This window comes from Bactrocera dorsalis, chromosome 1 (assembly GCF_023373825.1).
Source record: "Bactrocera dorsalis isolate Fly_Bdor chromosome 1, ASM2337382v1, whole genome shotgun sequence".
Lineage (NCBI taxonomy): Eukaryota > Metazoa > Arthropoda > Insecta > Diptera > Tephritidae > Bactrocera > Bactrocera dorsalis.
In genome coordinates this window covers 84,864,407-84,888,362 of record NC_064303.1, presented here as the reverse complement: position 1 = coordinate 84,888,362, position 23,956 = coordinate 84,864,407, and the positions used below count along the sequence as shown (strand labels likewise).

General features: G+C 35.7%; 1 protein-coding gene across 4 annotated transcripts in view; it reads right to left on the bottom strand.

Annotated features, from left to right (window-relative positions):
- The window catches only part of LOC105223161 (putative neural-cadherin 2), a 237,889-nt gene that overhangs the window by 54,257 nt on the left and 159,676 nt on the right, over positions 1–23,956 (bottom strand). The window contains exon 1 of one of the 4 annotated variants that reach the window (XM_049461333.1): positions 9,222–9,567. The exons of 2 other annotated variants lie outside the window; for them this stretch is intronic. In XM_049461333.1, the coding sequence (XP_049317290.1) occupies positions 9,222–9,273 (52 nt within the window). In that variant the 5' untranslated portion in view covers positions 9,274–9,567. Of the gene's footprint in view, positions 1–9,221; positions 9,568–23,956 lie in introns of those variants that run through there. One more of the 4 variants, XM_049461325.1, reaches the window with a different exon arrangement.

Below are 23,956 nucleotides of genomic sequence, written 5' to 3'. Positions count from 1 at the left end.
ATGTCACGGACACGCTGAGGGCGGTGTGGCACGGCGCGTTGTCGTGATGAAGGATCCAGTTACGAGCGATGTCTGAGCGCACCCTATTGATACGTTTTCGCAATCTTTCATGCAATATTAGACTTGATTCACAGTTTCAACGGCTATCAAAAAAAGCAATAATCATCGTTTTCACCTTCGACTTGCTCATGCGAGCTTTTTCGGGCGGGGCGCGCGCGGATACAATCATTGCTTGAGCTTTGGCGTTTGGTTTCCGGGTCGTATTGGAAAAACTAGCTCTCACCGCCTGTAATAACTCGATCGAGCAGTGTGAGATCGTTTTCCACTTGTTTCGAACAGTCGTCTGCGACGGTCATTCGATGCTGCTTTTGCTCCTCGGAAAGGTTCTTTGGAACCATCTTCGCGCACAACTTTTTCATCCTAAAATCGTCGGTTAAAATTTGTCTGACTGTTTTACGGTTCATACTCCGAGGCCAACATTCGAACTATTAAACGCCGATCTTCATGGATTAATGCGCGAACACGCTGCGCATTCGCGTCAGTCCGCACCTCGACTGGTCTCCCTCTCCGCGCCTCGTCTTCCACGCTTTCACGCCCCTCCTTAAACTCTTTGTGCCATCGAAACACCTGGGCACGACTAAAATCACTATCACCATATACTCTTACAATTTTAGCCTACGTTTCTGAAGCTGTTTCGCCCAGTCTGGCGCAAAATTTTATCGCGACGCGTTGCTCTTGGTTTCGTTTTTCCATTTTCGTGACGAGTACTACAAACACACGTCTACTCAACTTGACGCAGGAAGCGAACTAAACAAGTTAGAGTGATGGTACATATATCAATGGAGAGGGGTGGCATGCCGGGAAAAAGAGAAAGAGAATTTCAGATCACAGGTTTACCACAGGCGCGGCAATAAAATCAGTCTCATTACTTAATTGTCAAACCTTGTATAGAGACTGGAGTCTATAACTTCGGTATTTAGGGGATTGGACAGTTTTAGTTAGATTTGGGCAATTATTGGTTCTAAGGTTGCATACTTTAAAGGAATTATTAGTGAAACATTTTGTGAATGTGAATGTGTATAGATATAAGATTATATACTCGATTAGTTTAAGGTAATAGGTACAATCGTAATGAAAATACAACTTTGACGATTTTGTTTTTAATATTTTTGACTAAAATTTTGAAAATACTAATTTTCTCTTAAGAGGCCGAATCGATTTTGCTTATATTACTTTCGATTATGAATGATTTATCGTTTTAAAAAAATTTCGTAACATATTATTTCTTATTCAATGAAGAACCATCATAAAAGAAAAACATGGAAACTTTCACCTGATCAAAAAATATCCGAAGTTTTCTTTTGCCTAATTCCTATAAAAGGAATCAGTTGATTACACTTTACCTCAGCTAACTTTAAGATTCGAAATTGTAATAACAATAAAACTTCTTTATATACTTAAAAACAGTACTTTCGATAAATGAAGACTCTATTCGCAATCGATGTATACAAGAATACCTCATATATTGAAAAAGATTTAATCCCCTCTCTTTGACATAATATCAGGTCTGAGGTTTCTTCAGACTCAATGTGTGCGCTAGGAATCTTCGGGCTAAGATGGGCGCCAAATAAATACTCCTGTTCATAAGAGTATTTATTTGGGCCACAAAAAGAACCAATATTGCAGTGACGATGATAAGGTCTGTTTATGAATAAAATTATTCAAAATAAAACTCGATGTCATATTTTCGTTCTAGCTCTATTATATGTCCAATTTCGGGAGTTAAAATACCTAACAAGTAACTTTAGACACATTCAACTTCAAAACTCAGTCATTTTCTCATTTCACTCACAATTTTTTTACCAATACATATACTCGTATATAATGTAAAGTCAGAATCTATTTCAATATATGGGGTGTCAAGAAAGGTTGAAAAGCAGAATCGTAAGGCTAAATAATAACAGTGACATATCAATATACAAGTAGGATTTCTTATGGTGGTAAAACTTGTTTTGTTTGTATAACTTTATTTAGGAAATGCAATTTAAGAAAACCGTAAGGAACATAAAGTTTCTCCTGGTGTAAAGAAAGTGAAAAATATTTTACGCACAGCATTCGTGTTCTTCTTGTTCAAATGCTGAGATAAAGCGTGGATGTCTGAAAAGTTATATATGTGTTACTCAAGAAACCATCGACCGATAGTTTCTATTCTTTTCCCATACAAATTCTTGAATTTGCATAGAATATTTCCTATAGTATCTTCTATTTTAAACTCTCGACAGCTTCTACAATAGTCGTTGTATGGTTTGCGGGTATGTCTGCCAATGTGACCTTGATATGTTTGCATTGCTTTTGAATTAAGTAGGCGGCCCATAATCCATTCATATCACGCTTGTCTGGTTTTTGAGCAAGTCAAGGCTCACCGAGACTCAACTATTTCTATAACATATTTGCCATACATTACCTCTTTTTGGAGGCTAATTTTAGGGATGTACCTAAACTGACTAGCTTATGAAATAGGATGTTTTATTCACTAAGATAGCAATGCATACTTTCAATATCTTCGATGAAACCTTAAGAGAATTTAGTGATTTTAAAGCCGCTGAGCTATCTGTAAATACAAATATATTTCTTCTTGTAAGCACTTGGTTTGGACTTAATTTTTCGAAAAACTATCAAAATCATCAGTTCCCTGTAGTAACTGAAAAGAGAAATTTCCACTTGATTGAAACTAACATTGTTATTATCGTTTTAGCGTTTGACCGGAGTTAATTTAAAATATATAAATCTGTATTTAATCACACAAAATTCATTTCGATTCAAATAAATAAAATAAAAATTCAAAGTAAACAAAAAAAAAAATATTTTTTTTTTTAATATTTTAGAGATTAAATTTGACTATTGGATTTCGTGTTAACACAGCTCACGACGATTGAACGCGCTGTAACAGGCTGGTTGCTGAACATCTTACGACAGCCGTTAAAACTTTGGCTTTTCCAGCGCTTTGATACCCATTTGGCAAGGATCGCAAAATGTCAAAGGCGTCAGGAGTGTAAGTGGAGCAAAACAAATAAAGGTCGTTAAAAAGAAAACGTAACGTGTTATGTGCAAGTAACAGAAAGAACGCTGCACGGGTCTAATCCGCTTGAACTTGCAGTGATGGAAGGAAAGGGAATTCGCAATGAAGTTGGATGCACTCCTTGATTGTAGCAGCTTATGAATACAAGCATACATACATATGTATGTACGTATTTATGGTTGGGTATGACTTTTGTACAACGGCGACATATGCCACGTAGATCTTGCTGCTGTAACAGTGAAGAGTGAAAAACTGACAACTTTCTTTGTGCAGCGCATTGTTGTTTTTTAAGTGGTCTTCACAATAAGCTACGTCACTTTTCAGGCTATCGGTTGCACATATAAAGCATTTTTACCGTTATAACTGTATTCTTTTGTGTCATTATTTGAAGGAATCCTATTTACAAGTACAACAATACCACAATCTTCATAAGTGTTGAATACAACCACACCCGTATAACGGTTTTTAAATTTTGTACATTCTATTCGGAGCCTATTTAATTGATTGGGACGTTTACGCTTTAATACAGTTAGCTAGTTGCATTAATTTATATGAAATATTCACTTAGAACTAATTTTGGGGAAGAAAGTTGCTTCAAAAATTTGGGGTTGGGATTTGGGTAGAGGAAATATTGTAAATATTACGGCTTTAAATGTAAAACAGAGAATAATAATTTAATTCTTTGTTACTAACAAACTTCTATTTGAAATACACCGAGAATTTATGCGTTCATAAAATTTGTATTCAGTATGTACCTAACAACAATTCAAAAGATAGCGAATTCTGGCAAAACAAGCGAGCCGCCATTGTGCATATCAGCAGACACAACTGCTGCCGTTACTGGTGGATATGGCTGAGGCTGCTGAAATCTTATTTTCTACCGTTACGTTACGGAAGTGTATGTGTAGGTGTGTGTGGGACCGGCCAACAGGCGCGTATGTTGCAACAATGACATAACTGAAATCACCAAAGGCATATAAATATGCAGCGCTTGCCTGGCCGATTTTTGGGTGGTTTTTGTTTTCAACTTATTTGTTATTTCTTTTATGCTTCGCTTTGAAATCTGGGTTACGTCGCTGGCTGCTTGCACGCGGCGCACATTGGTATATCTGTGGCCGAAATTCAAAAATTTCATGTTGTCTGATTTGAATGAAAATTTCACAGTTTGTTACCAACTATCTATGCATTATTTTCCCAAAGTATTAGGATTCTATCTGCATTAGTTTTTTGTCCAGAAATACCCAAAGTTGGTGAATGTAGAGAACATCAAAATTAGCAAAAAATTTACTCAAAAGTCAAATCATTGATACAATAAAACAACTATTGAAATTCAACTTTGTTATTATTTTTCATTTATAATATGTATCAAAGAAAAAATTTGCATCAAAATCCATTAAAAAAAAATAATGCATAAAAAATTTTGTGGAACAACATAATTTGGACGTCAAAATTTCAATGTTCTTCAAATTCAAAGTGGTGCATCTTTTTAGCGCTGTCTCATATACCGAATTAAAGCCTGAAGTCTCAGCTAAACGATAAAAAAAAAATTCAGCTGCCCCAAATTGCCCCCCTTGAAAAAAAACAGTGTCAGAATGTCACGAAGATGTAAGAAATTTGCTAAAGAGACTTGATAACAGAGAATTTAGTTGTATGGGAGGTGGGCGTAAAAGTGGGCGGATATTATTGAAATTTAACACCAACATATATAATGTCATAAAAATGCTATGCACCAAAAATCAGTGCTGTAGGTCAAAAATTAAGTTTCACCTTATATGGGAGGTGGGTGTAAAATAAAATTTTTTAAAAAAATTTTTTCATTTTTTTCTTAATTGGAATCCAAAACAATGATGTACCAAATGTCATTGTCCTGCGACAACTCCTTATATTTTTAGCCGCAGTATGCACTAGCAGAAACCAATGTGCGGCGCTCTTTTGCACCGATTCCGGTTGATGTTGCTGCTGATAGTATAGCCGCAGGGTGAATTTAAATGAACGTGCAACACAGCATACTTGTGCAAATATGGTGTGTATGTGTGTGTGTGTGTGCAACAAATGGCGGCACATTCGTTCAGGCATGCATGTTGCCAGATTCTTGTGTAATTTGCATGAACTAACAGCGAAAGAGTTGCTTAGCAATAAAGCGGTGGGCGGCGGAGAGAGTATACAAATTTTGTCTGTTCTCTTTGTCTTTTATTAGATGGTCTTTAGTACGCTTTATGGTGCTTAATTACACATATCGCAGACGAAATTCTTACGTTTTGACAACTAGGCATATTTGTGGTAGTGGGTTTTGAGGTTGCTACAACTAGCTGTCTTAAGTTTCAGAAGTTTGTACAAAGCAGCTAATCAAAACTAGGAGGTCGCGTTTAACAAATTTTGATATAGAAATAATCATACTTCAAATTTTTATTTTCCATGTTGTAGTTTCATTTTGAAACCCGTACATTTTACAAGAAATTATTATTATTTTTACATTTTTTTCACATTTTATATGCAACAGCTCCCACAACACATTACTTTATAAACAATATACATATACTCTTCACAGTGCAGCTCTGCAGCTCTGAGCTTTATATGTATGCGCGAGGTCTTACACCCTCACTTCCTCTTGCGTCCAACGCCATTTTTCGGCGTATACGAAAAGGCCGTTCTCATAAAATGTTAATTATGGCCCGCTGAGGGCACGAAGCTGCGAACTGTGACCGCGTGGTGTGCCGAAAACAAGAAAATGGCATTTGTCCGTAATTAAAAACGTGCGTATAAGAGTTTGAAATGCAAATTACAATGCCAAGGAACTTACGAATGCCAAAGACTTTTGTTGGAGCGCTGTGTACATTTGTGAATTACATAATTTTGAATAATAACTTTTTTAAATAAAATTAATGAATAGCAATGACACGACTCAAAATTCTCGTTAAATTAATGTGTTTATGAGCCAAATTGAAAGCAAAATATTTGGCATAAATGCATATAAAGTTAATTAATCTCTGCTTTTGTACTTGTGAATGGAAATATTTATATTAACATAAAAACAAAAACAAGAAAAAAATAGAATTAATAATGAAAAAGCTTTTTTAATGATACACTCCCATCCATTCAAAATAATAACAAGTTAAAAAGACCGTATTTCGGGTTTAACCGAATATTTCATAGCATAGAGGTGCTATAAGAGTTCTCAGTTAGCTTGGTTGAAATAGGGTAGGTGGTTTGTGAGATATACACACTAAACCCTGAGATGGGGAACGGGATATGCCCACAGGAAATAATGTGCAATACGCAGGTGCCGTTTCCTCCGCAATTTCCTGTAAAATCTTACTGTTTTGTAGCTTAACCTTGTTGTAGTTCTTTATGGGATTTCGTGGGCATAACAATGATAGAATTCCGCCAATAATATGTAGTACTAACCTTCTTATGGTTCCCGTCAACTTATGCAGCATATTCTTTCAACTATTCTTAATTCTATTGAAGCCATTGCGTGCATAAAAGGACTGACAAAGAGAGAAAAATATATTAAGCCGGATTTAAACCGATTTCATATTTACTCATCTTTATCTTTATTATTGTTATGAGACACAAACAAAAATTTTATATTGTGTAGCAACATCTTGCTTTCTTACAAGTCGCCTATGGCGGTTAGCCTAACTGGAGCGGGCTGGCTGGTACCCATCTATGCGAACTAAAACAGATTGGGATATATTATTCTTGGTACCTCCCTACAGATCAGATTGGCATTCATTAGTTAGACCGGAAAAAGCTAGTTTGTTGTGGTGAATTAGTTTGTACCTAGCAATCTCTACGTCATTAAAGATCTGAATAAGTTTGGGATCGAAATAAACATTAAGCATATCTTTCTTAGTTAGGCAATTCACGGACACACCGGAATGTAAATGGGGTCACATCATTAGTTTTTTCGCCATTTGTTTGGATGATGTTTGTTCGTGATCTTCTGAAAAAGCTTGAAGAAGCTGGCTGCCGAGCGATAGCCTATGGAGCTAACGTAGCCTTCATTGTTGAAGGAAAATTCTTAGGCAGCGCGTATGAATTAAGACAAAGCTGAGAATCGCTGCTAAAAGAGACCTTGCCATTTTAGTAAGAGATACAAAATCCCGGAGCCTGTCATAGTTTACAGAAACGAGTTAGAGGCTTGCAGATGGTGTAAAATATCTTGGGCCCAACTCAGACCGAAAGCTCTAGTGAAAAGGCAATATCTAGGAAAAAGAAAAAGGCATTGGCTGTCCCATACAACAATAGGGCTATTGGTAAAAGATGGGGCCTCTTAGTTCTCTGGTACTATGAGACCGTTGTAAACCTATAATGCTTCACATGGTAGATTTCAGACACGAAAATATAAGTGAGTCGTCAACGAGCGGTTCTCACCAGCATGAACAGGAAGTTATTTAGTCGTGAAAGTTACCCTCAAAGAAGCCACGTACTTTGATGAATACGAGCCTGGGCAACCAGTAATTCTCGACGGTTTTCATTTATTCCAAAAATGCTTTGATTACCAGGTCGCCTATCCTAGCTCTGGCAATCTTTTCTCTGTTCAGTTACCTTGGAGGCTGGTATAGTAGGGATGTTTCGCTGGAGGAGTGGGGACTGAGCCTTTTTACGAATGAATCAAATCTTATGCGGATGGTTAGTGGAGGAGTATATTGTGGGGAATTAAGATTCAACACTAAGTTCAGGCTTCTTAATTATTGAATTTTCACAAGAATAACGGAAATATAAATAAAATACCTAAGCGTATATTTGAAAGCGCTTCGTCGAGAATATTAATATAAGAATTCTTATATGGTTTCACAGAGCACTGTGGGATCACACACGCCATCTTGGAGAGTCAGGTATTTAACCTTTCTTATGTAACATGTTATGCGAGTATAAAAATCAACTATTCTTAATTTGGTATTTATAGTATATTCCTATGTACTGGCAAATTTAGACTAAGAGTCTGCAAGCTGAATGTATGTACTTAAGCTTTTTACCGGATTGAATCGGAGCTATTAAGTACATTAGTCGTAGAACACTTCAAGAGTGTTATCAGTAGAAGACGCCCTTTAATTTCTATACGATATTTCATAAATGTTTCGACATATTAGAGGCACTATAGTATTTGACACAAATTACTCGTATACTTCGCTATATTCATTAATGCTTGATTATTACTCCCAAATATCAAAATCAAAGCTTGCTTTTTAACAAATTCTTTCAAGATCTCCCAGAGTTTTATTAGTTTTTTGGATTTTGCTAGTATATATAAAATAAATCTGCTGTAAAGTTTTCTTAAAAATATATTGCCATTAATACAAGATTAATGAGCTCTATGCGGACGATCAGAATACGCAAATTTATTTTATTAATCTTTCTGCTTGAAGTTTAAGAAATAAATAACCTATTAATCTCGGTAAACATATTCAGGAGACGTCCTCTAAAAGTTTGTACTCGGGTAGGTCAAATTGGCCAATCTACGATCCATTCCGTCTGGAAGGAATTTCAGGATCATGAGGTTTTGTTTGTCTCGGTTTTTTAATATAATTAGAATCATATATTTTTTAAAGGCTGCAATAATTTAAGTTTTCTTCATCCATAAAGATATAATGCCATCCCATTAATAATATTTCTTTGTTCCTGGGTGCGGTTTTAACTCGAATATTTCGCTTTTATTATTACATATTTCTTAGTTTAGTTGATTACCATATTGATTGCATTGCTCTCATGAGCTGGTAATGTACTCAGTGGTATTCATACATATGTAAAATACTTTATCTTTATTTATGTGAATTTATTATGTGAATTTACATCGGCACATCCCAGTAAAACAGAGCGCTAATCAATTGTTGATATACTCCAGACGATAGAAATCACTCAAAGATAGTTTCTTAAAGATCCACCATATATTGAATCTTAGAGATTTCTCAACCATAATTTTATAAAATTTTATATAATTCCGTTGTTTCTCGATGCCGGATGAAAAGGTTTGCTTGCAAACATTCCACTGTTAGTGAATGAAATGTGTAGTTTTTGTATTCTTATATTTAATGCGTTATAGAAGTATTTAGTAATATAAATTATAAAAATTTCAAAAAGATACGGAATATCTTTAGATACATTTAATTTTTAACATTTTATAGTTTAGTGTACTTACCTAAATAAGTGCTATTTGTGAGTACCCAAAATATCTTTAACGGATCGACCATAACTACGAAACGGGGAAAATGGTGTGGACCACAGCTTTGCTGAAAGTGAAATATTTTCCAAAAACTGATTGGTGAAGCAGGAATTTTTGTTAACAGTGTCAACACAAACCACAACACCAAAAGCTGCCAAGCGTATATAGCATAGAGACTAAATACATAGCTCGAATCAGCGAGGTGTTGCGCGGATGACGAAGTCGCCGTTTTGTTGTCGGTAATTTTGTAGCTGAGTTCGAAAATTTTGTTATTAAACTTGTTTAATAGCAAATGGTGATTTAGTAGGTTAGGCAATTTAAGAACTTAATTAGTAGATTTTTCCTTTTGTGTTTTTGGTTGAAGATTTTTTGGGTATATTTTTAACCAAAACTCATTTCATTTTTTACTGTTGCATTTGTATGCAATTTTATAGTTGAATTTAGTAAATGAATATTTTTCGTAGTTTTGGCTTCATTTTGTTTCGTAATAATTTAAATTAACCAGCAATTTCTTCTGAAAGTTTTGTACTGAAGCCGCACGCTTTTTCTCTTATATCCATTTTAGTTTGCATTTTTCTAAACATTTCAAGCGAATTATTTACCCGAAATTAATTACAGTATTTACTATATAATTGAAAGTAGAATATGTAAAAATCTTGACCACAATCACCAACACCACCAGCAATTAATTGCTTCTTCGATTCATTTGCCGTTTGTTGTGTTCGATTCAACATTTTCATTTTCAATTTCAGTTTTAGTTTATTTTATATCTTAACATGTTTTTGCTGTTGTATTTGTTTCTCTTATATTATTTGTTAACTCCATTTGGCTTAGCATTGAAATCCTTTACCGCATTTACACAAAATTCCATCTAACTGTAGTATCGAAAGCTCAGCTGTTTCGTATTTGGTTTTATCTGTTCGTGCGCTTGGCTTGTTTGCTGTTCGCAACATTGTTTACTCTATTGTATTCATTTATTTTATTAGTTATTCGGCATGAGTAAATAATCCCAAGCCTCTAACTAAATACACATGTTTTTGCCTCGGCGCAGTTAGGTTGAGCTAAGCTGTTCGGATCCAACCAAATGAGAAAAGTGTCTTTGAAGATGTTGGTTTTCAGAAAAGAGAAAGGTAGTGTGGCAACACCATAAATAGATTGTTTGTATTTAATAAATGTCACCAAGCTTGTTCATAGTTTTCCTGTTGCCAGATTGTATGTACATATGTCAATACGCAGATTATTTATTGGCACTTTTATATATATTCATATGTACACAGATTTTTGTGCTATTTGTCGTTCGACAAGTCACTTAAAAGCTAAACTAACTCGATTTAATATTTGCCATAGTTTGTATTTATATAAGAAATCGATTTATATGTGTATTTTGTACAAAAAAAAACAGATAAATTAGAAATATTAAATTAAATGTCATAATAAAATTGGAAACTATTTTCTTTGTTTTCTATTAAAAGCACACTTTAAATAAAGCTGTAAATAAGAACTAATTGAATGAAAAAACGTAACAAATGTACACAACTGTACAAAATAGAGTAGATAGATATAATATGTAGCTACATCCAAGTCGCCAGTGTTTTTGGCAAATGCTCCTTGAAGTTTCAATGTTGACTCTAAAAAAAGGATTTAACGGATCCTACCTTCAATTTAAAGCGTGTCTAAATAATTATACTTTTCTCATATATGTGCTGTCCAATGTATCCTATTTTAGGGTCCCAAAAACTTCTTTCAATACAGCGTTGTATGATGCTTGCTTGTTTACTTGTATATACATATGTCACACCGTCTCAACGGATGCTAAGTTCTGTTAGGTGCACCCCCTATTGACATGATTGTCATACAGCATGCTGATGCATTGAGGTTAAGAAGGGGCTTAACTGCGGAACGGCTGGATTTTCGTTGGTGATGTGGAAAGGAAGAGATATCTAGGGAGCAGGAGGCTTCTAGATAATAGGATCAGGTGTAGGTGGCAAGACCGCTGGGACAATACTCCTAACGGGTCGAGTCCATTCGAGAAATTGGGTTTATTGAGGGTAACATTCGGATCAGCCCAGATAAAGAGGTTAAAGCGAAGTCCAGGTGATCCTGCTGCCGGTGGTACTAGAATTAAGTCTTCGGTCAAACTACTAGTTGAGCTTCTGTATTACCCTGAATTGATGATCAGGGGTTGGACTCTATACGCACATTACACGAACACACCATTCACTCAAGAACGACCCTAACTGTTCGATATTCCATCTAGTGGAGATCATACTGTTACATCTATATGTCCATCAGTTCACATACCACGCAGATTTCTAATCTTTGAGTACATCGGGCAATCTGCAATTATATGCACCCACTCCTCAACCCCCAGCCCATAAAAACAACCCTTTCCTATCAAATGCATTAGAGACCTATGCCCCGTAAGCAGAAAACCCAGACTCAGACAAAATCTGAGTCGTAATGGTTGCGGTTAAAACCCGAATACGGGAAGAACTGAGACTTTGTCACATGAATGCGAAGTTGAATTGCAACCGAGTGCCGGATCTAAAGTACGGCAGAGATTTTAGATGAGTCTCGCACGCTACCAAGGTGTTTAGTGTATTCATTCCTCACTGCGTGACATTTTGAGGGCGCTGATCAACGCATTAATTGATTAAGGCTGTCGTCAGCAGGCACCCACAGTAAACACACCGGACGTTGTCCAATTTTTCGAGATATTTCATGTTCCTTAGACCACTCCAGGAATCTCAACAAAATTTACACGTGACTACCAAGTGGTCTGCATCGGTAAACATACTCGTATAGTCATGCAATATAAGTAGATATTGAAGCAGTATTTTTTATACATCAGGTTTTTGAAATAAGGCATAGTTCTTTAGAAAAGAAGTGCAATATTTTTATAGGAGACTTAACCCACTCTGCGTCGTATGCTGTATATAAAGATCCGATTCAATAAATGTATGTGTTATTGTTAAGGGTTATGCAAAATTCTTCAGAATTAGCTCAATGTCCTGCTAGAGCCACTAAAAATGTGCCCATGTACTGCAGACTGCAGACTATTTTGTTTTGTTACTTTAAAGGTAATTTGATACACATTGTGGAAAATTTAAAGTAATAAGAAAAGGGTTAGAGTGAAAATATGTGCGTAGGATGTTTGGTTATTAATGCGAAGTTGAATTATAAAAATTATGAATTTTTCAAATTTATTGTTTGTTTAATAAAACGCAATGTGATCCCTCTAACCTTAAATTCAAACAAAAGAATTAACTATGCTATTTTCAGCAGAATAATATTTATATATAACAATTACCAATTCAAAATATATCTTTGTTTTGTGCATATGCATTTCAATATGATTATTTCGATAGAATTTAGAGTAAAATGAAAACTTTGACTAACTTTTAATTTAATTAAAACCTGCAAAACGCTTGAGCAGATTTTAATACGTTTCTCATTCTAATTGGTTTTTGTGTATTCATTTAAAATTCGACGCATGCATGCAGAAATAGACGAGTGCAAAGAAAGGCGAATTGAAAAGCGCTAATACATAAAATTATTTTATTCAAATGATTATGAGGATTTTTGTGTTCTTTTTTTAAATTAAACTATTTAATTAAGTTTAATAAGGAATTGTTTTTTAGATAGAAAGAGGTTATGAGTACAACTTTTGATTCTATTTGTAATAAAGTAGGAACTTAATTCATATTAAGACAAAAAACACCCTTAAGCTGTAATTAAATTCCCCTGGTAAATGATATTTTGAAAAATGTAATTTGCTAAGTTGGTAAGACTGTCCTTATTTACTGTGCCAAATACGGGGCGGTCTGTTGACCAGTTTGTTTACAGCAGCTGCTAAGTCGGTACATCACAGTAGTGCGTTGCGATTTTTACAAAGGCCAGAAGTATTTAATAAAAGAATTAGTCTAAAATTTTGAAATTATAACCAAGTTTCGTGCACAAAATCATTGCAAATGTTGGAAAAGCCTTACGGCGATTCAGTTTTAACAAACTCAAAAGCCTAAGAGTGGTACAAAGCCCTCAAAGACGTTCGAGAAATCGTTGTAAACATGGCTCGTTCTGGACAACCTTTTACCTCTTCAACTGATGAAAATATTAAAAAAGCGAAGGAGTATGATTTTGGTGAATTTGCTACACGAAGCGCCCGTTTTCATTAGATCAAAGAGATAAAACAAAATACGCTGAAGGAACTGAAGGCCATCCCATGCTTTTGAAAAGTGTTTCGAGGACTGGAATATTCATTGGTATAGTCAAGTGTATTGCATATTGCAAAATAAATAATGGTGAATAATTAAATATTTTGTATTTTGTTTTCGATATCTCGATATTTTTTTGTCTCAATGTATTATCATCATATCTTGCATAACAAAGACCTACACAAACACGAACAGTCAGAAACCGTTCCATACGAAATTGTGCTTTAAATATGTTTCAAACAGCACATAAGAAAAATAGGATCACTTTAGCGAAACTATTGAAAAATTTCCAATTATTTTGCTTTCGCTGACTGAAATGGTTAAATACCTTATTTATCAAAAAATCTAAAAGTTTTATTAAGTTGTTAAAATTAAAATTTACTTTAGGGTGCCAAACCCATAGAATATCGAACAAATCTCTGTGGCGTCGAAACGTTTCAGTCAGCCAGCCAAAATTTAACTTTTTCAAAACTACTATTTTGCGAAAAATGAACATAAAGACACTAAGATTGCGTTTTTCATTTTGTTTCAGATCCCCGTCACCCATTTAACGTTTTTTAAAAGTTTGATTACATTCCTTAGTGGTGGGTTGTATTAAAATATAAATATAATTCACTCATCATCCACGTCCTACTAACTATATGGTGTAGAGGCATGGACAATGACAACAAAAAATTATGATAAGATGAGTCGGTTTTACGAGTTTTCGAGAAAAAGGTTCAGCATAATCCTTTACACATTGGCAACGGCGAATACCGCCGTCGATGCCACTTTGACCTGTACAAGATATACGACAACATTGACATGTCATGTCGTTCGGAGGGATCATAACACTTCAGCCATAAGAGTATTTGACCCAGTACCCGCCGGGGAAGCAGAGGTAGATGAAGATCTCCACACCGTTGGTAACACCAGGTGGATCATTTTAAAAGCTCTCGATCGACTTATGGTAAGAGAAGCTTAGGTTAAAGGTCGGCTCAGTGAAAATATATTGAAGTATGTTAATTGTAAGAGAAAAATATTTACCACGCTGTGTCAATAAGCATGATATGCTTCTTTTGTTACTAAAATGAATGCATTTGTATTGAGAAAAGTAGTGTATAAAAATGTTTTAATATCGATTTCAATTTTTAATTTCCATCAAAAAGCACCGAAAGGCATTTTTGTATTTCAATTCAACAGCGAAAATGCAGTCGCATAAATGATTTACTCCGAATTTTATAATTAAATTAAATGGCTTTGAACCATATTTTCATTAGTTTTGTGTGCGCTGCTGCATTCAACTTTTCACTTTTCGCCATGAAAAACTAAACAAGCGTAATACCAACACAGATTGAATGTATGACAAAATTGGGAAGCTGGCGCACAATTTTCCTTTTTGCGTTATTTTATTTAGTGCTTTCAAATTTTTCTTGGTATTTTTTCTTGCTTTTGTACCCCAGTTTTCTTTTGACTGAACTTCATTTATGTTTATATATTTTGTGTTTGCATCGCAAAAAGTATCGTCGACAGTTGCAGTGAAAGATTGTTTTCATTTAAGTCTGCCATTTTCCTCTACAATGCACACCAAAGAACTAAAGAAACGGCAAAAACTTCCAGGGATTTAGGTAAATTCACTTGCTAAAGTGTCCTCGAGAACGACCACTTAGTCAGCAAGGCAGATGAAGCTCCCCTCAGTGCTGCCCCACTAGCTTCCCCATTATTTAGTTAGGTATTCGTGCTTTCGTCTCCAGTATTTTTCACGTCACCTTCCCTTTTGATATCCACCTCGAGCACTCGTTCGCTTCCACTTACCCACTTACTTATTGTTGTATTCGTATTACTCGGTAGATGGTACTCAGTTTGAATGTTTTAGTTAGTCAAGAGAGTTTCAGCATTTTCCTTCCGCTTGACTGCAATGAGTGCGTACGCAAGTGATATTACTTCATACCATGTACAAGTACTCATCTAATAATAATGCCATTGTTGCAACCATGAGCATTGGTCGAGATCTCTGTTTTGGAAATCCGGCTAATACTAAGCTACAAGCTCGGTAGTGGCCATCAGCAAGCGTCAATTTGAGGCAAACTAACGGCACAGCAGCTCTCACACATAACCGAATGCAACATTGTAAATGATGAAAGCTGAATTCATACTTTACAACGGTGTATATGATTCTACATATATTTCGATGTTTATTGTTTGTGGTCAGTTTCGACTATAAAACAGAGGCGCTTCGACCCAAAGTAAAATTTGTTAGAGGGATAATACCAATATTTGCGGTATAGTAAGGGAAAATTACAGAAGAACTTCTAACACACCTCGATAATCGAAGAAATCTGGCAAAAAAATTAATTATTGACTTGCTTTGACGTGATCTTTTCGGCTTTGGCTCAGCTTTGTCATAATATTCAGTCGATTGATCGTTTGTTTCTAGGCCGTAAGCACAGATGCAAGACTCAAAGCCAGTAATAAACGCTTCAAAATGTCATGATAGTCGGAAAGCTTTGTTTCATTGCCGTTAACGCGACGCTATTTGTGATGTTACATTTGACACAGATGTCACTAAGTCATACCAGCTTAAAAAGAAGATATTTCGGAGCATTGGTTTTTGTTCGAAATTTAAATTAAAAAGTTTTGCTATTTTTTGCTCAGAGGTATATTCACAGAAGTCTTACTGGGCATAATTGAAGTAATTTTATTCTTATCTGGGTAAATGGCTCTAAGCTCTTGAGCCTGAGTCTACAGTTTGCTGCGAAATGTGCAATCAGGCGCTGACAAGTTTCCGATTCAATGTCGCTTAACCAGCAGTTTGCACCAGAAGGCATGCCATGTTAGTCATGTATTTCTTAAGCATGCAGTGCCCAGTATTGAGTGCGACTAGTTGACGGAAGTTTTATCTGGGGAGATTTATCACGTTTTTAAAGCTCACTATCTCCTCTGTACCGAGTAGCTCGATGTCGGCTACCACTCTAAGCGCCGGCACCCAAAGCAGGTGTACCCGGTTGCAGACTGATAGGCTGTTCAGCTCTCCTATGCACTCCTTCACTAATAACGATTTGGTCTCATAGGCTTTTAGCACTGCTTGCTTATCTATGGCGATATATTGATTTCGATAGTAGCGTTAGATATTACTTTCTGCACACTGACTTATAGCAAACACTTCTGCTTCTAAAAATGCTCGGAAAATATTCCATGATTATAGAAAGCTTGGTCTGTGGTCTTGCAATACATGCACCAATGCAACGTTTTCAAGGCGTCAGTGTGCCACCGAGTTGTGCTGCCCTTCAGTAGTAGGTCGAGTGTGGAATCACTCCAGTCAGCCTTGATACCGAGGTAGCCTTAAACTTCTTTATGTAGTTTTCATACCGCCGTCTTTTCGAAAGAGTGCCAGTGGTGTTTCTTCACCTAAGCCCTTCATTTGTTGGGACGACATTATCTTTCTTTTACCATACCCTGCTGCTGCTATGAGAAGCATGGAGGTGTGCTGTTTGATTGATTACTAGGAAGGGCGGTTTCAGCTCATTGCCTCCGAAGCACAGATACAGGCAAGCCTGCGATGACTTCGCTCCCCAATCAACCACTCGATAAGAAACAATAAGGCTCACAATCATAGCGTACGGTCACCAGGTGATACTTGGCTTACAGCCCCAAGATCTTTTGAAGAAAACGTAAAAAATCGAATCGATTGTTCTATTATTTGAATCTATATTTAATTCGTTATCTCCGTGAAAGTCAATAAGTTTACCTATAGCCCATAAATTAGTGAACCAAAAAAAAGTATACCCTTAAAACCTATTTTTATAATCCCTTACTGAATTATAAATATGCACATAAGTATATCGGTCACATAAAAAGACCGAAAGCTCTGTAGTCAATGCAGTCCTTGACCAATAAAGGAGAAAAATCCAATTTTTTGCAAGTATTTGCAAACCATTAAATATTTTAAAAACAGCGTTGTGCAGGCAAACTTAGTTTCGGAACATATGTGGCTTTGTTTGTTTTTTGGCGGTAACATCTGCTAACACTCCCAATCACTTACATATCTCTCCAGTATATTTATGCGCCTACGTTAATACTCGTATATGGCATGAGTACTTACGAGTACGTATGTACTTTACGTTATACTCCATGACTCTGTGTTTATGACAAATGTCCACTTAGTTGTAATCATATCGGACTAATCTGCCTATTTACCTACCACTTCATTCGATCTTGTTTAAACGGCCGTAAATACAATTTCAGCATATGCAAACACATGTTTTATGTAAGCTTCTCGTTTTGCAAATACACATGTCATTTAATTTGCATACCCATCAATATTGAATATTCCAATGATATTGACAATATTGCTGACAATAACTTGTCATTGATGCTGATACTGTTTAAATACGTACAGGCGTGTGTGTTGGCTCACAGCAATTTTGCGAAATATTAGCAAACCGGATGTTTATTATTAGAGCATGGAGTCAAGCAACGGGACCTTTGTTTGTTGTGTTATGCATACGCATGGCATGCGTTGCATTCACTTTATTGTCATAAAATATTTCGAAAATGTTCAATATGCTGTTACGTACGAGAAGTAAGATTGCATAAATCAATTTCCAGCATAAAATAGATATAAATTAAATAAAATATATAAATGTAGTTCACACACAAAGAAATATCATAATAATAATAGAAACACAAATAGTAAAATATTCGCCTTTATTATTTCCAGGCATTAAACCTAGTTTAATTTTAAGAAATGCCTGTAATACCTGGGCTCTGTGTTGGCACGAATATGTTTATCTTATGATTTAGTTGTTTGAAATCTTAAATCTCTGAATTTGTTGCTTTCCAATGTTTGCACTACTGAAACATGGGGCATACACATTAATATCTAGCATACATACTATAAAAACATGCATATCAAGTGATACTTGAGAGGAAACTAAAAGTATCTTGATCACCATGCATGCTTGTCTAAAGCATTGAGCGATCTCACTTTTTATCAGAAATGGAATAGCGGAATGGTAATAATCTGAGCGGTCGGAAATTTGCTCACACACCAATCGGGGTAGAGTGCCGTTCTCTCAAAACTCCCTCAACCAGCAGCGGGACACTAACATACCCTAAAAGCTAATGAAAATATAATTTCGAAAACTAATACTGGGTTAATGTTCTTTATTTGAAAACTAACGACCACTATAATATTCTTAACAGCTTCTTCAGTACCAGAAATGGGCCTAATTCCCTACGAATACATTAGCAATTAACAATAATTAATTTGCATATTAAAATTGAAACCAGAAGAGTGTTTGGAGACATCAATGGTGCAAACCTGGAGCTGAATACCTCTTACAGTAATGATGATTAAGAAATATTTTGAAATCAGGTTGTATATGTCAAAGTCGACAGAATTCGGACCTAAACTAAATTTTTTATAAAATTTATTTTATTAAGGTAAAAAAATAATATGGTATGTAATCCAAAATTGCTTTATGATTTCGCCAACTCCAAACGCAGTATTTCCAAATTTTCGGCAATCTTCAATTAATTTCCGTTCGTGATGTAATAGCCCTGACAGACGACAGCGCTAATATGCATTAGCGGGCTTAATTTACATTTATTTGCGCATTTGACCCATGTCAATGCAAGTTTGTAATGCACAAGAATTCCGTGCATTTGGTTGAATTTACGAAATTTGAGTAGGCAACACTGCTCAAAAATTGCCGATTTTTGCTATTTTTTGACAGATGTCGCACTGTTGCTATCTATTTTTCCAATATTCTTAACTTTTTTGCACACTTTTTCCGCATTACAATCAATTATTGCTCTTAATTTCACTCTATTATCTTTTAACGTAGATAATAATAAACGAATTTTTTCGTTAAATTTATATTGATTTTCCAAAATTACCAAAATTTCTTTTAATAATATATCTTATTAATTTTTATTTCACTTTTTTTTTTAATAAAGAAACAAATTTCACTATCAGCTGTCTAAATGCACAAGCCTGCCGTCTGTCACCATAAAATTTCAATGCGCATTAGCGTTGATGAAGGCGCATTAATTTTGCTCGTCTGTCAGGGCTATAATACAAATCCATCATATAGGTATCCTCTGAGAATCCAATATGTTTGTAGAATTTTTCAAGTCAGAGTACTCTACTAATTCTACTAAAATGTTTTCCTATCAACACGTTCTCTGTTCAAATCCCCTCCAATTATTTTTCGAAGAAGACTGTATAAATGAGCATCCTCCCCCGGATGTCCACACATACACCACACTATCACAAGACATCAACTCAACCTCACAACACTGACACGCACCTTCACCATACTCACTTCACAAGTCACCAGGGCTTACATTCCACACTACACATCGACACCCACATACACGTACCCCAACCAACCACATCACACCATCTGATCCCACACAGCAAAGGGAAAAAAGGAACCACAAGGAGATCAGCAACTTCACTTCGCTCTCGATCTTAGCAGCGACCTGTACGCGTGTGCGAACCTTTGAACCGAGCAACATCAGCGTTTTTTTACCGAGTTTTGTCATTTTCATCCAGTTTCGGAATTAGAAAATTTTAATTATTACATTTTATTGTACATAAATAAGAAAACTGCATTACATATATACACGCGTATACTCAATTCCAATTCCATTTTTTCCTTTCTAAAACAAAACCTTGTGGAGGTAGAGAAGGTGAGTGAGAGCGAAATTATAAACACATTTGAAGTGCACAGAAAAAGAGGTGAGTTAGTGAAAAATACAAAGACGTTTTACTTATTTTAAATAAATTAAAACCATTTTTTACTTACAGCTGAGATAGGATCCCATCATCCTTACTGAAAAATAGTGCCAAATACATCTTCATGCCTTTAAAAAGATTTTTAATCTCTCCTTTAAAAAAGGTATCTTCCCTTCAATATGGGAAACATTCATTTATAATCCCTTTGCATAAAAAAGGATTTAAGTCAAACATTGAAAATTATGGGGGTATTTTACTTTTTGAAGCTATCATTGCAGACCATATCACTTTTACGATGTCTCCGTTAATTTCTTTTCCTCAGCATGGATTTCGTAGAGGGACAACAAATTTACAACTCTCGTACATAGACCTGATCTCTTCAATGGGATCTTATTTTTATAATAGAGTACAACGAGTGATACATTATAATATTTGATAAAACTCTCTCAGACTCAATTAATATCTCTTCCGGTGTTCCGCAAGGTAGTCATCTTCGCCCGATATGGTGCTCTTGTTATTTATTAACGATATCTCTTCTGTCATTCTCTAATATTTTACATATTATAAACGGACGACGCAAAGCTTTTTAACTCACATACTTCAATTTAAGAAAGGTGTCTATTGCACACAGACTTAAATAATTTGGTTTCTTGATTTGATAGAAATGATTTGTCATTGAATCTCATAAAATGTAAGATAATGTGCTTTTCTTTTATATCTGGCTTCTCCTCTCCTTACCTAATAAAACACTACCATATTTACTAAAGCAAAATATAACTTTGTTGATTTGGGAGTTTCTATGAATCCTAAACCTAGGGCATTTCTAATGAAATTCTAGGTTAGGTCTTCCTCCATACACTAGTAATTTAATACTTATAAATTTCCCTACACTTACTAATTGTACAGAATGCTTATATTCTTAGTAAAATTCTGAAGGGAACAGTTAGCAGTTCTTCTCCCCTGTCTGAAGTTAAATTTAATATCCCTGTTTGCTCCTGCCTTTCATTACTCGGATGATTCGTTTGGGCGGGAGGAGGGTGGTCGTTGGGTCATAATAAAAACGTTACGAACATAAATGGATTGAAGGTTGAAATAAACATCACGGTTAACTATAATTACATTGTAATGATTGTATACAAGCATATCACATCCTCTCCTAAATAGTACTCACGTATATGAATTACGTAATTAAATGATATATCAATTTCTGGTGACGCCTATTACGTGTATGCGTAACATTATATATTGTATTTTAATTTAATTCTGATGGACTCTTGGATAGCTACATCCTGCACTTCTTTAATGCTGACTGAGTTGGCCTATTTAAGCTGTTATTAAGCTCTGTCTTTCATTTTACTAGCCAACTTATACACTCGCAATACGTAATCCAATAATTGTCAGTGACACTTCATGACTCTGCATAAAAGCGTCGGTAATGATCTAAACGAAGGGACAATGACCAGTTAACGACAAACACAAATTAAGATAAATGCGAAAGATGGCGGAAGATGAGAATAATATGGTTGAAGTTACTTGAGCAAGGAAACAAAGCAATAACGGAAAAATAAAATATATAATGTGTATGTACATATGTACATATACTATATACTTATATACTTCAGGTTTCGCTTAGATTCCCTCCACCCTTACTGCCATCTCTACGCAAGCATAAATCCTCGACCTTATTAGCTGATCATAAAACTAAGACTGCGGAGGCGAAAAATGTGTGCGTTAATTTGCAAACAAAGACTATTTATCTACGTCTGCTGTTATTAAATTGTAAAGGAAAATAATTGAAAAAGAACAGAAGCTTTTTATGTACTTTTTATATGTATGTATTGCAGTGGCTTTAATGAGCATTCAACTTATTGCGGATTTATAAGTCATTTTGTGTTACATTTATCATTTATAAAGTGTGGTGGCTTATGCGAATCTAAACCTTAGATAATCTACAGACTGGCCAAAAAAAAATAATACTTCAAATATGCCTCTTCTTTTCGAAGTGTCTCATCTAGCCTCTGGTTCTTAATAAACTCAAGAAATTTGCACAGTAATCTGATGGCTATGTTGTACCATTGAATAAACTTTAAAGTAGCCCATCCATTGTAAGACTTCATATCTAAATTTAGAAAGGTAAGGAGTAGCTACGTTGTCGTCAACGTCATCCAACGGAAAGCCCAAGAAACCTGCTGTATTAACGGAGTCGGCTGTCAAATGTGATGGGTTATCAGGGCGAGTAAAGAGGTGGTTAGTGTCATACGGGGGACTCCTTGCACACTGGACATATGTTTGATATATCAGGTTCGATTCTGGATAAGTAGAAGTTTAACCTGCTACAGTATCCAGCACAAAGCTCTCCAGCACTCTCGATTCTCGCGGTAACTCGAGGTCTCCGTCTGGTGGTGGTTTGACTAAAAGTGCGCCATTCACTGAGAGGGTGTCGGCGAAGGTGTTAATGTTGCGTCCGAAGTCTGATCTGCGTATTGATTTATGTCGAAGTTGAGGATCTCTTGTTACTTCTAGGAGGCGGTTCCGCTCCAAGTAGGTGACTGCACGGATCATTTCTGCAAAAGCACCGGATCAAAAACTGCTTATAGAGGTGTTCACTATGCTCCTTAACTGAGGGAAATCGGTCCTCACTGTGCAGGTGTTCGATGGGAGACATCAAGAGGCATCCTGTTGTAGTCTGGAGTGCAGTGTTCTGACATGTCTGTAGCTTCCTCGTCTGCGTTTCACTGCATCCAGGAGACCAAATTGCCGGCCCTCCTTAAGAGGGGTCGCTCATGGTCCAAAGTCGAGTCTCTCTGTACGCCGTTAAGATCTTTACTATTCTGGTTTGATTCTTCTGCCATTTTCCTCAACTCTTTCAATGTGATGACACTAGTGAGTGATGTGTTGTCAAAATCTGGTTCGATGTCTAAGATAACCCATATTCTCTTCTATTTTGGAAAGAACTCTATGTTTTCGATATTAATTGCAACATAGCAGCAGTGTGGAACCAATTTCATCTGTGCGTATATTGCCGTAAAACTTGGAACTTTCCTAATTTGTGTCTTTGTCTTTATATTATTGTCTGTTAATCTTCAGCTAAAAGAAGCGAAGACCAATAAATCGAGAAGATTTAGGTTATCCATATATTATAAAAAAACACAGAAAACCACATTGTCTCTAAATATTAACTGGCAAGCTAACTATAAAGGACTTCGTATAATTATCGCCAGCTTCATGATAGAAAGCAGAGTGACTTTTGGAAAATATTGCTTTGCAGAAATTCTCTGCTTTCTTTTCGCTAAATTAAAGCCAATATCAATGATTACAGTTTGCAACTGTGCTTCATTGTAGAGTTAAGCTCTGCCACTTGATTGCAAGAAAATCTAGCATAATCTCACGCATCCTTGCGGGAAGCAGCACCTGCCTCTGCAGCCTTCATTATGAATACACAAAAACACAGTGTGCAGCAGGTGCGTAGTTAATTACATATCAAAAATTTAAGATTACACAAATGCAGAAGAGAAGAAGAGAAGAAGAGAACTCCTGCATGCATAAATGAAGCTTTATCGTGAACAATAAAAACTGCGCGCCAGTAAGGGAACAGTTGCATGCGAATGGCATGCAGACAAGTCGAGAGTTGTGAAATTGTGAGCTGCGAGTTTCGAGTTGATAGTTTCATGTGTGTATATACATAATTATGTAATATGTGTGCATATTCACGCATCTGTGTTTGCGCTTGGGCATTTAGCAAAAGAGCTGCGCTTTTGCTTTATTTAGTTAAA